Consider the following 17,352-nt stretch of genomic DNA (forward strand, 5'->3'; position numbering starts at 1 on the left):
TATATAAATAGATTATCTACAACGTTTAAGGAATGTCCAGGATCATGCTTTGAAAATCGAAAAAAAGCTCCATTTTGACCCACGCTGAGCACGTCCGCCCTTAAGGACTAGAGTTATTTATGTTGATTGTTTCGGGTTATTAACACCCTTTCATTATAATACTAAGATAACTTTATAAGGTTATCTTTTAGTGTTGTTTTAAAAATGAGTTCATAGCCCAAAAAGGCTGTCAACATAATAACTCAATTGTCGTAGAATTAGTACGTAGGTAAAAGTTGAGCGTTGTTTACAAGCTTTATAATTTATGCTCCCACTGGATTGGATGTAGCAAAACATATAATATAGTAAATAAAATGTGTAAAGTAAAAAGTATAAAGACATTGTATGGTCAATTCAAAAAAGTTCTTTACCACAAAAAGAAAATATTAAAGTTCAAGCGAGGTTACGACAAGGACATTGCGATGCGCGTCACATATGAGGTGCATCCGCCGTTCTTGCGCGCTATAGGTAATATGTTGCACCCTGGACGCATGCGCAGTCTACCTGCATTCCATGGGTGCAGGTGTCAAACACTAGACTCGACGTCATTATTATAATACTCATATGAATATTATTCACGACGAGCATACAAGCGGGAAAAATGTAATTTAAACAATGGATTTCATTGGTTATTGACACTGTAACATAGTGGTAACAGAGTTTATTCTTAAGGGTGTTCGTAACATTTGTTTAACCCTTTACTGCATGATTTTTTTTTTGAAAATTTTTATTTTTTCTTGGTGTCAAAATGCCTTGTGAATGAAGGAAAAATAATAAAAAAAATATTTTTCGAAAATTTCATTAAATTTTGTATGTTACTGCGTGGTGTCGCAGATTTACGACATTTGGAAATCTTACATTTCAGTATGACAAAATACAAAACCAAATGAAAACAATTATAAAAAACTAATGTACACACCTTATTTGATGTGTAGATATTTTTATTCAACCAATTTCAATCTTCTGTATATTTTTTTTATTTATTTACAAATGCGGATTTTTGCGTACATACGAATTCGTCAACTGTCAAAGCAGAAATGCAGAGACTATAATGCAGAAATGCTTTATTTCTTGAAATGTCCAAACAAAATCGGTAAAGTAGAATGTTTATGGTAAAACAGTTTTCTAGGCATCGAAAAAGGATATTATTTGATAATTTACACATATGGCCTTGGCTATATCGAAATAGTTTGAAATGTCGCAAATTTGCGATACTATGCAGTTAAGGGTTTTAAGTTTTAATAAAAAGTTCATTATACTGCGACTAGCAAATGACCAACTTCGTTTAAACTTTAAATGACGCTGAGGGAATTAAATATATCCTGACATCGGGGAGAATTAAAGAATTATAGAGAATCATAATAGAACACAATTGAAAAAAAAAAGAAAAAAAACTTCACATGTCATTATTTTCCTCATTGTGCGATAATAGAATTCAGTTTCATCAGCATTGTAAATGTCATCTACGCAAAAACTCCCTACAAAATTACGTTTTCCACTTACTGTTAGTTCTTTGGTTTAGTTTCCGTTCTTTGAGATTTAGCTCAAATATGGTTCTGCGAGTCTATTCTATACACACGCCTGCTTTCGGACCGCTACGGCAGCTGAATAGGGTAGGAAAGTATCGAATTATTAACACTTATTGTATCAAATACAATAAGTTAGCCATCTGTGCGTATATTCTATACTTATCTACCGCTAAAGTGATAAAGTGATAGATACTATCAAAGTTAAGGTATGTTTATATCAAAGTATTAGCACGTATTGTAACAATTACAATTCGTTGGTTGTAATTGTTGCAATAAGTGCTATATTTTAACAGCAGCAAGAGAGGCGCTGTTAAAATGTAGCGCTTATTGCAACAATTTCAACCAACTTATTGTAATTGTTACAATAAGTGCTAATAATTTGATACAAACCTACCCTAAGTGTGATAATATTTATCATTTTATCACTTTAACGGTCGATAAGTATAGAATAGACCCACTGAACTGTCTATCTCGGTCTAAAATTTATCACAGTCAAGAGAGGTGCTGTTAAAACACAGCACATATTGTAACAATTATAACTACAAAACTGTAATTGTTACAATAAGTGTTAATAATTCGATACTTTCCTACCCTGTTTAGCAGCCTTGTGTATAGAATAGGCCCGCTGGTCCAATTTAGCGGTGGCCCAATTCAGCAAAATCGTCTGTATTTTACTGTTCACAAAGATTATTTGCCAAGTCAATCTAGTGAATAATTTTAATTTTAATCTAAATAATAATTAAATTGTGTCAATCAAATATTATTTATTTTATTTTTTTATAAATGAATCATTATACACGGTGTTCAAGCACTGACGAGCCCGACCTTGCACACGACCGCGTGTACACACATTATACACTTGAGTGCCCACCTATATAATATTTATATCCCAAAATGCAACACAACACGATTAATGCAAGTTCATGGAATATTAACTGACAAAAAGATGTCAACCATAGCATCATGAATTATTACGCAAGTAGAATTTAAAAAAATCTTTACGCTTCTGACGTAATTAATACTGGATGAAAATAATATTATATTCAAACGCTTCCATTTTTAATCAAGGTGATTGTTAAATTCTTCTGTACGATGTGTTATTATTTATGAATCAACAATATTTTCTCCGAAATTCAATGGAAGCAGGTTCGAATCCCACTCCGTACCGATATCTCTTTAAATACAGATAATATGTTTCTGAGATGTTCCGAATTAAATATACGTATGATATAGTCGTGTGGGGGGAACCCACAGAACAGATAATAAATAGAATACTGATAGGCTATATTCAATACGCCGCACGTTGAAACAGGGTTTTTGAATGTGTGAGTGCCCTACGAAAATGAAGCACGCATTATGGACATGCAATAGTGTGTGTAATACACCAACATTGAATGAGCGTAAATGCATAAACCAAGAGCAGATTTCAGTATTCGACGTACAACGTATTCTTAACACGTGTGTAAATTTAGCCCGGATTCTTCCTTACTCGAGACGGTTACCTGCTATCGCCTTACCCGTTGGGTATTTCAGTTCCCATTATTTCTGAGTTTCCTGGGGCCACCCGATCCCGAAGCGGACCCCCAGGCCAGGATGTTTGGCGGGATACCTATCACTAAAATTAAGAGCAGTATGATAATCTACAGTAGTGTTCCCCAAATCTCCAAATGATATTCCGTGGAATCTCTTGTTTCCGTGAGGTAAAATCAATTGTATTATGTGTATTTTTAATCGCCTTTTTGTATTTTTAAATAAATGCGGCGCTATTTTCCTTCATTAGTCTTTATTTAAAATTATGTGTATTAAAATTTACAAAAAAGAACACAAAATATACACAATAATTTTACCGCGTATACCATTTGGAAAACGCTACTGCAGAGCGTCACGCTGCCATTATCTTTAGCGATAGGTAGGGGAGCCCGCCAAAGATCCTAGCCTGGGGGCCCGCTTCAGGATGTGGGGGCCATGAGTAAGAGTCACCAAAAATGATAACTTACTAAGTGTAACTTGTTGGAGTTATTCAGGGGATGATAATAATTATTAATCTATACGATATTTATGATGTACACTTTGGATCTTTTAACATGATGCACACATATAATGAAGTGTTGTATTTATATTTTTAGTTAGATTCTGACCTCGATGTATGTAAGTTGGATGTTTTTTTCTGCAATAAATATATATAATTGGCAAAATAATCAATACTTATTTACACAGACCGCAAAAAAATTAGAAAGTCTAGTGCGTTGCCTTTGGATACGTGGTTTATTTTCAAACCCAAACCGTACTTACCTGCATGTAGTAGGTACCTACATTAATCACAAAGGTAAGCCGCTGAGATTTTCTTCTTAGATCAAAAAATAATGATAACGGATGTGCCTTTTTGAATGGTGCATTTACTATATACAGTGGCGTAGATAAGTAATTTGTTGCAATATTTAAAGGTGAATAATTACAGTAAGTAAATATTAAATTTATGTTTTATACTAGCACCCATTATAGACGAATGGCAGTTCGAAACCTGTGTGACATAATTCATAATAGTTAGGTATGTATTTTTTATAATACGTGCTTAGCCCAGAGCCGATGCTTAAGCCCATTCCTTGTAAATAACTCTGCTACGTGATATGAAGAGATGTATGTTTGACATAATAGGCAAGAACCTTAAAATAAATGGAAGTCGAACCTCATATCTTGTTACTGTCTGGGTGACTACTAGTTTGACATTTTTTTTATGTATGCAGTCGTCAACTTAAATATTCTTTCCCTAATGTTAGAGACAGTGAACTCCCAGAAAACTGGAGCAAAGCTTTGTAGAAATCATGAGGTCCCGACGGGGAAGAAGCTAGATATGATTTTATTTAAATACACTACTGATACATAAATCAGTCATTATTAAATTTATATTGTGCGGTTTTCATTCTTTTGTATTTATATTTCTATTTTTTTAATTTACGGAAAATCTGAATATAAAAATAGGTAGCACATTCGATCGTCTAAAGCGATACTGCCATGTTATTTATTATTTGTCAACTATGTATGTCAGTCTTTTCCACCGGGGGGCAATAAGGTCATTTTGAAAATCATTTGAAGACGAAGCATAGCACAAGGATCGCACTAATTTTCTCCGAGTTGTACATGTAACATAATATACATATTTACTAACGAAAGTTAAATTAAAAATAGTATTGCTTATGTGCATTTTTTATTTGAAGCAATTCATTTTTTTATAGAATTAATTAGGTAGCTATAAAATTTTTATGGGAAGCATGGAGATTTCTGAAGCGTTGAAGTGGGGCTTGGTAGAAATAAGGTTGTGAAACATTATTACTTAGTTAGTTTTAATTAACGTCCATATTTTTGCATTTCTTGCAGCTACGCCCGTGGTTCTTTTACAATGCACCGGCCTGCAATTATAAAGTGAAGTGAAATATACGAAAACGTTCCTGGTCGATGCTTTCTTACGCAACGCATCGATCCTTTGACTGAGAGATGGTCTTGATAACACGTGCACGTAATCTGTAAGCGAACAACTACCAAGCATTGCGTAATAGACTAGCTGGTAATAGTGATTGCTTGGCAGAGACGGATCAGCAGGGCTATTCGAACATATCGCTTAACTCCAAAATTAATATAAAAGTGATAAATATGCTATGTCGTATTCCAAGAGTTAATTATCCCGGGATATGAACCGTCAAGTGTAAGGGTTTTTAACGACGGCCCAGACTGCCACTCTACTGATTAGAGCAAGATAGATGACGACCATTACATCATAATATTAATATGCGGAAATTTGGAAAATATTAACATTGCGAGACTATCATTACCACACTGTGTGCCATTGAGAAAATTATTCCGTCTCTGTAAAATTCACATGTTATGTGTTTTTATCTAAAGTATAAACTGAGTAACTGGGTATTTCATAAATTAAAACTGTTAAAATAACATCTTCGGGAAACTAAGAAATAGAGTCAACATCGGACAATAGAATCAATGAAAAAAATGATTTTGGATCAATCCGTGCGTCATTTTTGATTTAATTGATTTAAAAATACAAAGACGATACCATTAACATACTAATACAATTATTTACAAATCTTAATATTAAAGTGGATATTTTAGCACAATAATTCAAAGACTTAAACACGGATTTGAAATATAGATAGAGGTAACCCTTTTAGTACCTACCTATTTGTTTATCTCTTTCCGCCAGACAATTTTGTACACCATTAAATTTCATACACATAAATATATAGGTATTTAAATGTATGCCGAATAAAAAAATATATTTATATGTTATGTATTTTTTAACGTTTCAGAATCATAATCGATCTATGAGCATTTTTACTTTGGTGCAATCTGCATTATCAAAAAATATTCCGTATACCAAAAGAAATTATTAAAATACTTTTAAATTATATAGATAATCATACTAAAAGCGTTCAACGAAATAAATGTTCAATAATATTTTGGAAGTTTTCAAACTACACGTCCTATTCTGTATAACAGTATTTTTGTTTCAATTTTTTGAGATAGATTAATCTACACTTTTGATGTATATTTTTTATTGTTGGCTGTTTTGTAATTTTGTCATTAGATGTCTCTAGTAGCACAACATTTTTTTTTCGACCATGTCCGATCCTAATAGGATCATATGGGCCTCCACAGGGTAGAGGTTTGTATTAACAGATTTTTGTTTTTTACGAGAAATGGATGTCAGCCACTTGCTCAACCTATTAGGTCCATACCCTGACTCACACACAAATTGAAAAACAATATGTGTACTTGCCAGACCCAGGATTCGAACTTGAGACCCACAGCGTGATAGTCCAACGCTTAAGCCACGCGGCCACTGTGGGTGTCATACAATGTGTGTATACAGGTGTAGCACAACATACCCAATCTAAATTAAATAGTGTTGGGAATTAAATCGCTGCTCTACTGTTTGCTAATGATATTTTATAGATAAAGATTTACAATAAATTTGGCGATAGCTTAGTTAATATTTGCAATATACCGGGTCTGCATATTTCTTTGTGGCACCCTCGTATTATATTTTCCTACATACTAGTCGTATCGATGAGTAGATAGCTTACTACACCGAGTGTTTCAAATCGCGGTTTAACAAACTGCATTTATGGTAATGCAAATAACCACAGAATTACATTGTGAACTAGATCATAATGCACATGATATATATATAATGTGTGGACAAAGTAGGCTTGAAATTGCATTGCAATGTTGTATTAGAAAAGTCTGCATAGAATAAAATATTGTTTTTGTATTGCCTTGTTTGACCGCAATCGTATGAAATAATACATTTATTTTCTGTAAAGTGTTTCGAGTAAATACAATGTCTTAGAAAAAAGTAGTTAAATATAATATTTGTATAGTAATGTAGAAAAGTGATCAAAGATTACCCCTATTGATTGTGTTATTAGTGATAGAATTTTTTTACAGATACTTAAACTATTCATAATTTGTTTGTTATATTTTTATTGTGATCTTTGACTTAATAAGTAGGTGATAAAATTGTTACCTACTTTATCATATTAATTTATTTAAGTAGAAATAGGTAGTAAGTAAGAATTGGTTATATTTATTGCCATTAGGTATTTACTTTGGAATAGTACACAACTTAAATACATTAGAATTTCAATCGAATATAATATAAAACAATAAAGATTCCATCGAATTTACTGAATGAATAACTCCATATATAACTAATTTTCCCTTTGATCGCCCTTTTAAAAATTCTAAGATACATAAATGTTCATATTCAAACTATAACATTGAACCATCGCGTATAATCTATATTGTGGTGTTTGAGAGAGGTAAATCCGGGATTTATCGATGGCGATTACCGAGTTGTTACATTTAGGTTCGAAAGGAATATTTTGCGACTCACGAAATTTAAGAATCTGAAGAACTCAGTATAATGATGAACTCTATAATCTCTAAAAGGATCTGCGACTCTCCATACATATAAAAATACTTCAAAATTGAAATGAAGAAGACACTTGAAATGGATAAATTACTTGATAATCCCAGATAAGATACTTGATGTATGACATACGGAAAATAGTTGTTGGATAACCAAGATTAGGCTGATAAAATAGTGTGGGATTGGATGCTAAATATCTTCTGCTGGTGAACAACTGAAGGAGAGCCTGCAGCAGAGGACTAAGTATAAAATAAGCCAAGATTTGGTGTGCGATTTAGCACCATTGTAAGAAATAATAAATTTGTTAGGATAGTTAAGTTTGTTGGTCTCCAAATGTGAGTTGAAAAGAAAGAGTAAGTTTTTTCAGCTTTTAGAAAGCTTTTGGCATCTTAATCTGAGTAGTACAGCCTCTTCTTATCAAGAATTTACCAGAAAATAATAAATAGTACTAAGGTTAACAATATACTGCAATCCAACTAAGGTCTTGGGAAGTTGCTCCTGGAGTAATCTCGGTACACATTTTAAAGGTGTCTAATATTCATGTCGTCGGGATAATGGCCACATAACGGATACGGAAACGTAGGGGGTAGTAAAGAAGTAATTTAAGTGTGTTAACATTCGTTAAATAAATTTAAATATGTGTACATATTATACGGCAAATACTGGGCAAGCAAAAACTTTTACCTAATACAATAATATTGAATAGGCACTAATAGATTTAAGTTTTGTACTATTCCAATTGAGTAGTTCTTTGCGACCATTTGCATTCATAATATACCTTTGGTGAGTGTGCATGGTGTATTCAGATTCCGACAGGCAAAACAAGGGTTTCAAAAGTGATGCAAATGGATTATTACAAAACCAAAGTCAATTAGAATTTAAATAGCACCTACCCTCGTTCGATAGTATTATTTTTTTAATATTGAGTACAGGGAACTAATGGGAACTGAAAAACCTAACGGGTGTGGAGTAACAGACAACCCATCTCGAGTCTGGATGGATATGGGATAAACTTAAACACGTGACAAGAATAGGCTCGTTTTTCATTCTGACAACTGCTTTCAGTTTGTGCACTGACGTTCATTCAATATTGGTGTATTTGAAGATTGTAACACAAACTATTATACGTGTATAATGTGTGGCTCATTTTCGTAAGATACTTCAAATTCATTCATACATTCAAAAACCCTGCGTCAAAATGTAGTGTTTTGGAATATAGCCTATCAAAATTATATTTATTAATCTGTTCTGTGATTAATTACGTTCAAATTGTTGAATAAAACTCAAAGACAATTTTAAGTTATCTATTAAAATAATACCTAATGACATTCAAGGTACCTAGTGTATAAGAAAATAAATTATAATGCTATATCATGCAAGCATTAAATATATTTTTTTTATTTAGATAACATAAAAACATTTTTAAATATATTCTGTGTGGTTAAAGATAATATACATGTACACAACAAACCATCTACTTAAAATAAGTATCAAAATTTTTCTGAATTGAAAGTATCACTTGAAAAAATATCTAATAGCTTTTATTACACTCAGGTCAGTTGCATGTTGAAAAATACTGGCGTGTAATATGTATTTCTTATCTCACATTTTTATATAAACTAATTTGAGTAAAAAATCACATTACATAATATTTTTGATATTCTAAATAATTGATATAATTAAAGCATGACTGTCATCAGCCCTCAGGTGTATGCTTGGAGAAGTCAATAACCCTTTCATCAATCTAGAATAGGCATACCATTGAAAGTTTCTACTTGGTTTTAATATTAAAATATTATACCAAAACAAGTCGTTTACGGAAAGAGAAAATTTTAATAATAAATATAATTTTACAATCAGTAAAACCAGTGTTGAGAGTATGTGAGTATAGATTGTATTGATACCTTTATGATGTGTGTATCATTATTATTGAGAATACCTCAAAAATATGAATTGAGATAACAAAGAGTGCATTATTCAAATAATACCATTGGCAATTGAAACCTCAGCCTAGGCCTGATATGACGTGCTGGTATATCTTATTAATTTATTTTTGCACTTAGCCGAACGGTGACACATTGGTTTAAATGTTTAAGGTTCCGGGTTTAAATCCCATGTCTGGAAAATTTATATGTATGGACTCATAGTATGGACTTAGTAGATTAAGTAAGTGGATAACACCCATTTCTCGTAAAAAGAAAAATCTGTTAATACAACTTCCAAAATATGGATACTCATGATTTTCTAGGATCGAACATGGTTATAAAAAAAATCTTTTCTATGGCATGGGGGATTAGAGATGAAGTTGTCATGATAAATTAGTTATCAGTTGTTTGTTCTTTCAAAGTGTAGAACTAACTTGCCATTTGTAATGCCAATTGGGAGGACAATAACTGTATTCATCAAAATCGCTTCGGATTATTACACTTGAAGTTTCTAATAACTCTTCAGATTTCTTTTTATTGTATAAATATTGTTATGTATAACTGTAATTTGTACATTTTACTATAATATGTAAAAATCAATAAATTTGAATAAATTTGAATTTGTTTTTTCGAAATACGAAATAAGTCATGGTTTGTCGAGTCTGTCATATGTGTCCTAGTGGTGAGATAATTTTAGGCGCATCTCTTGCACCAAGGGATATGAAGATTCCATAAATTAGGGTAATTTATATTTAAAAAAAAACTAAGTAGAGAAAATATTATTTCTTGGGCCGAATTGTTTGTATTGGTAAGCCCAGCCAGCCCACCACGCTAGAGGCAATAACGGGCCGTAAAATTTTACGAGAGAACATGTTGTTGAGATTAAGTTCATGTAATTAGATGGAGCAAGGGATACATTCATATGTAATCTCTCCAGCGATAAATTAACTAACAATTCACGTAAAGTATTTCAAGATTAAACTCTTATTCTGATAGTTATATTTTTTGTTCTAAAAGATTAAGGTCATACTCCCGATAGCGCATTTTTCATACAAAATTACTTGAAGCGATAGATAAAATCACTATCGAATATTAAAGTATTGGATTTCGCATATAATATATATACCAATAATTATCTTGTATTGAAACCATTTTCACTTGAACGAACGAAAATTAAACAGATGGCCATATTATGTTTTAATATAAGGGAAAACTGAAAATTTTGGAGTTTCTTTATGGTTAAAATTATTCTTTATTTGAAGCTGAGTGCATTTTTTACAATGATGCTACAGATTTGATACCCCAATTATTATTTTTATTGATATATCATTATTAAGTGAGGCTTCTATTTACATATTTGTGTCGACCAAATATTATATTAATATGAGAATGTAGAATTTTTATTATAGTGTAAATATATTTAAAAAAAAATCCTAAGCTTCTAATTATAATTAAATCTCCACACTCTCCGTGACATCTCTTGGTTTAGTGTTAATACCTCAATACCATAAAATATTGAGAGAAAACTGAGAGGTTATACGTAGTATTAGAACCAGAAAACCACAGTACCTCGGTCACATTATAAGTGGACAAAAATACAGAATTCTCTAACTTGTCATCCAAGAAAAAATCAAAAAGCTCAGCAGAGGACGACATGCCATATGTCGTGACCCGTGATTTAAGAATATACTTTATCCAACTGGGTTCCTCTTAGGTATGCTTACACATTATAGCTTAAACATTAGACGATATTTATATTTGGCCATGTATTTTTTCCGACTTATACGAGGTGAAAATGAGAACTCTGCCATTCGTGATAGTATTGACATGTGTGTCCCTGATAACTATATTAGAAATTGGAAGCATCAGTTGTTTGTTCTCCCTAGGTGCACAACTAACCTACCATTGGCAATGCCAATAGAGAAGGCAATAACTCTGTTCTACCAAATCACTTCGGATATTGACATATTCTACCTGTGTGAGGATGAGTATTATAGGTGGGCATTGTTTTAAAAATTCCTAAAATAGGATCTCTTTAGCACATTTGGTGTACTTCCTTGTATCTAATATATAATTTTTTGTATTTACACTTTTCTACTGTTTAATAACTTTTATATAATACTGTTTTAATAACATGTCTTTGTTTTTAAATGTCATATTGTGAAAATCTCAAATTAATAATTTGTAATTTTCACTATATTTAAAAAAAAAAGTTGAATTTGAATTTGAAGAACTTCCACTGAACCGTTCCGGGTAGCAGATGATATGGCAAATATCGCCCTGATGGTGGACGATCCCCGCTAAGGGATGGCATGATAAGAAAAAAGATTGACAAAAGATCCCTTTAAACATCCAAAATCTATAACAATGCCGTATTCATGATAGGATAAGCGTTAGTTTGGATTGAAATCCAAAATATTATCCTGAAAGGATGACTTCAACAAAATCCGTTATTATCTTTTTTATTATGCGCTGCCAATACAGAGAATGGTAATTATTCTATAAATATCAATTTAGCTGTACTAAAATCATTGTTGAATTTCTATTAAATGACTAAATAGAAAATGTCATGATTCTTTCTAGGTATATTCCAAAATATTTGACAGGGGTCATACTTTACGTAGTGTGACTTTTAAATGAAAACGACAGTTAAATTTGGATAGTTACGAAATAGGTATAGTATAGTTACATTGTATTATTAGAAGCCTACGCAAGGCTTTCTCTGAATCAACACACATAATATGTGTAATTTTGATTCAATTCTGAGAGAAAAACATAACTTTTCAATTAATTCACCACCTTTGAATAATGGACACATAACTTTAATCGCTTATTCAAATAGCTCTCATAATAATTTTACCGGAGAAATGTTTAATAATAATAACTTACGCATAAACTAATATTTTTTTACACAATCATTCAACCGAGTGTAAATTTAACTTTTAAAGAGCTCGCAATTGTTCGGGTGCCATTGAAATTTGTTTCTGAACGATTTGTAATGTGATATGCGAATATTCCAACAGAAGATTTCACCATAGAAAATAAATGTGAGAATTTTCGCCTAACGAAATGTTTTTTACATATTCGAATTTATGTGAGAACTGAACATATAAACCTAACAATTATCTGGACAAATATATTATAATGCTATCGTGTTTTTTATGTAATTTAGAGATGTAAGTATAAGGTTCTATTGTAATTTTCTTGCAGGAACACGCAAATATTTTAATAATCGGTTTTCCAATTGATTTTAAGTATTCATCTAAACAAAACTTATTGTTGTTAATATACAATCATCTTGTCATAGAAAATGTAGCAAAATTAGACGTACTACAGTGAAAGAAAAATGAAATTAGCTCGGAGATGCTTTCATCTAGCAATGGATTGATCCAATATTAACAAAAAACACAATATTATGATTGGTTTTTTTATTGTATTTGTACATTTCATTTATATATATATATATAACCATGCCCATGCTTTTTCGTACACATTATTAATTTGCATTGATATGTAGTTAATTATGTTCCTCCATTTATATTTTTAATTTTCTTTATGGCCAGAATTAAATATTTGTGTAGTGTCCATGTGTTGTTTTGTTGTTTAGTATTTTGTAAGGTTTGTGGAGGTCAATTTCATCCTAATGCTGTCTACATAGAGTCCTGAGAGTCCATCGTTCCTTTTCTAGGAACATACAAGTATCACACGAACTCACATATATACTAACAGGCTACGGAGCAATGCAAGCCTATTTAAAAAGATTTAAACTGAGGGACGATGACTGATGTCTATGTTACGGCTACACAGCTCAAACTTTGTGACATGTCATCAACGACTGCCCTACTATACATAACATTGCATTCTATAAACCCGTTTGTTTGTGAGAATATTATAATTATTATTTTTATATATACGTTCCTAATTTGAATATTTTTGTTTGACTTGTCTTCTTTTAATCGTTTATAGACTATTAAAAATAGTTATGGAGAATTCACCGTATTCGATCCTAAGAGGAACATAATATCATGGGCTTTTAAAGAGTAGAGGTTGTATAAACAGATTTTTGTTTCTACGAGAAATGGATGCTAGCTATTTGCTTAACTAAATAAGTTAATACTTTGACTCCAAACACACATTAAAAAACAACATGTGCTTTGAACACGGGACTCATGATATTTTTAGCCGACACGTTACCTCTCAGCCATCGTGAGGGTCTGTAGAATTTACAAGAGCTCATATACATACATATTAGTATTAATTAATTCAATACTAGCACCACAGTTAGTTAGAGCAAATAATTTGCAGTCCTTTCCGATTTTCATGAATATTTCGAAATCAAAGCATACGAAGATAACCGATTTTACTTTAAAACATTATGTTTTAAAAAACAGATTTTACACATGAACTTTTTCTTAAAATTCAATTTCACACGTTGTGTTTCTCAACTTAAATTGTTGCATTAAATAATCAAAGTATTCATAGTGAATTCACTATAAACAATGAATACCTGCAAGGTGTTTGAACGCATTTCAAGTACAATGAAACAATCAATTACATCACGGAATTATTAGACAGCAATTTTCCAAAGAATCTTTACTACTACTAATTATGTATTGTTTATGTGAAAATGCTACTATTCATTTCGGTACTGACATGCCAACTTTGATCTTCACGTAAGACGTTCACTTTCGGTGGATTTTAAGAGAGAAAAAATACTTTTTGAGAGAAGAATTTTAATTGTTGGTGTTTGATAGAATCAGGTATTTTTTTATCTCTAACTAAACTATGTAATAATGCTGAATTAATATCGTGTACAACACCGGGTATAGAAATTCTCCACTTCTTGTTGTTTATGAGAATGTCAAAACTGCTGTAATTTATAAAAAGAAATACATACACGAGTAAAGTGACTAAGCTCACTTCGACAGAATTCTAAGGTTCCCTCCTTCATATAAATATAAATAATGTCGACATATTATTATGCTAGATGTGCTTACTTATGCCAGGATATACGATCCCGTATAAATTCTTATTCAAAGATATAAAAGAAAATTTTCAATAATCACACTTATTGCAATGCTAGTCGAGTTCATTTTTATTTTATTGTAGGTACAGATGTCCATCAGCTAGTTTGTTAAAGAGAGCCATGTCATTATTCATAATAATATGGTTTGTCCACGGTGGAAATTTTCTTTGACGTAGATGACGTAATCGATTCGTCAGAGATTTAAAAAGGGTCCTTGAAACAGTTCAAACCAGTTACACGATTGTTAAATTATAACAAAATCTTAAAAGGGCGCATATTTCTCACAAATTCTGTATAAATTATTTCTCAAAGCATAACAAATCCCTGCTACTAACATCAAAGTGGCCTATATCATAGTATTTATTATACTACGCAATATATCATACCCCTTATATATATACGTACTTGTACATAAGTAAACTATTGATATTATTAAGTATGTCTTATCACTGTCATCATAAATAATAATTATTTTTGGTTACAGGACGTAATTTTAAGAAAGGTTTAGGTACATTGATATTTTTACTAGGTACATTTATTAGTAGTCAGTCTTTATGAATTTCATTTTATTTTTTATGATGGAGGGTTTTAAAATCAGTCAGTGCTTTGGGTCTTCAAGTCCTTAAACTCACCAGTTAGTATCCATTATTAAGCTAATAACTAACGATAAATTCTTACAATATCATCGATGGCTATATTATGTGTATATTGTGTTTTATTGGTAAGGCTCTTTTGGTGTTAGTTGTAGGGTTTTTGATATGCTTTGGGTAATATTTTATACGGAATTTATGAGAAACACCCATGCAAATTATTAAGAAATCAGAATACTTTATTAATTGTATAACTGATTTTAACTGTTAAAAGTTACCTGCGTTAAAGGAAATTACCGCAACACCATAATAAGGTGTGTCTAGTAATAATATGTCTAACTCCTAAATTAGTGCTGCACAGTATAATAAGGTAGGTATAGTAAATGGCTAGCTTTCTTATTAACTTTACAGCTATATAAACTAGATATTGTTAATAATAAATAGATTGTGGACTATGGGACTTACTTCTTCGTCAGGTAAATCTTCGTCGTTGATTTCTTCGTGTTCGGTTGTGACCTTCGATTCGGTCAGGATTCGACCATCTCCTGACGGATGGAGTGCTCTAGATTCCTCCTGAAATATTATATGATCAAAGATTACGCATTTGGTAGTATAAAAATATCTAAAATTATAACACTAATAATACTCGATGTAGTATTGACATTCACAAAGTTTTTTTTTTTAATTTTTCAAATTAGGAAACAACTTCTCAGCCACTTACAAGTTCTTGAAATTTATTTATGTTTGATTTACAGACCTTGATCTTTAAATGACTAAACTGCTCTTTGTTGATATTAACTTACATGGATTACTTGAATGAATTACTATTTGTTCTGTTTTATTTTAATTATTCAATCTCATGTCGTATAAAATACGATGTAATAATTTATTGTTCATATTATGATATTATTATGTGTTTTTCGCATAATAAAACATTGAATTTGGTAAAAAAGGAGAAAAAATAATAGATCATTAGTCGATATCTCAGTGTATAAAATATTTACTCGGCAAGCAAAAGATGTGTCATTAATTCCCATTCGAATCTAGATTTTTTCTATGATTTTTATAATAACTATATTTTTGTGATTTTTGATTTAGGTTATTTTAACTGAAATATCTTTTGATTAAAAAATAAATTTGGAACGCTAAAAAATGTATATAATAATATATAACTGATGAAAAATAATAGAAAGATATGGAAATACCTTTATTTAACAGTGGGTTTAACATAAAATAAATTAGAAATGATAGCATTCGGCTTTTATGAAGAATACCTAATATATTTTTTCGTATGCTAGAAATATAAATTACCTTATCTTCTGTATCAATAGTTTTCTTGGTCTTGGATGACTCATGTACTAATTTTGGTCCACTGGCGACCAATGCCTTGCTCAAGTCTTCGTCTGTGCAGGTCCTCAGCGCCTGCCTGATGTCCTCGCGGCCGCTGGACACCGCCTTCAGGTAAGCCTGGAAATAAAAATATCCATTGTTATTTAAGGTCATCAATAATTATTATCAATTGTATGTATTTACAACAGATCAAGTATAATCAGGTATAATTTATTAATATTATATACCTATTTTGATATTTAATATTAATGTTTGAAAACAATACTCATAAATGTATATAATATAATGCATATTATATTTTGACGATACTGGGGCATCGTCACTCAGCATCAACGTACATATTATTTGTAGTAAATATCTTGAATTATTTCCTATATTTCAGTTAAAATTGACTGTTTCAAAATAGTGATAGATTACCTAAAGATGTGGTGTAACAATTTCATATTTTGGTATTTCCATGTCTATCTAGATTTCAACGAATGGTTATATGATAAACCTATTATCTCTAGAACCTAGAATTGACGAAGTTTTGAATGCATAAACAAAAGGTGAATAGTAACAAGCAATAACAGAAAGTTACTTAATTGAAATTTGCCTTAGAAACTTATCAATCATTTCCCAAATTGGTTGTTTATCAAAGACAGTGTTTTTTTTCAACAAAGGTAATTAATATAACCTGTTACAAATAAATTTGAATGTAAATTTTATGGCTAATTTGGTTTATATACCATTATCAAAAATAATTTAAATTCTAATGGATTTAAGTTTTGTACTATTCCATGTGGGTCCATTTGAGTACACAACTTAAATCCATTAGAATTTCAATTCAAACTCTATAAAGTACTTTCGGTAAATAGTATTAATAATAAAACTAACTTAAAAAAATTAAAAACAAAATCTTAATAATTTGCAGTCGAAAAATAAACTATTCCAATGAATCTTTATCACG

General features: G+C 31.1%; 1 protein-coding gene across 4 annotated transcripts in view; it reads right to left on the reverse strand.

The window, feature by feature from the left end:
• chas (chascon) overlaps positions 1–17,352 on the reverse strand; it is a 445,618-nt gene that overhangs the window by 66,343 nt on the left and 361,923 nt on the right. For all 4 annotated transcript variants that reach the window (XM_085944590.1, XM_085944587.1, XM_085944588.1 and 1 more), the window contains 2 exons: positions 16,365–16,520; positions 15,519–15,626 (listed from right to left, as the gene is read on the reverse strand). In XM_085944590.1, coding sequence (XP_085800716.1) covers positions 15,519–15,626; positions 16,365–16,520 — 264 coding nt within the window. The remainder of the gene's footprint in view (positions 1–15,518; positions 15,627–16,364; positions 16,521–17,352) is intronic.

This window comes from Rhyacophila brunnea, unplaced genomic scaffold (assembly GCF_057557595.1).
Source record: "Rhyacophila brunnea isolate RB1 unplaced genomic scaffold, BYU_Rbru_1.0 scaffold_17, whole genome shotgun sequence".
NCBI classification, from domain to species: Eukaryota; Metazoa; Arthropoda; class Insecta; order Trichoptera; family Rhyacophilidae; genus Rhyacophila; species Rhyacophila brunnea.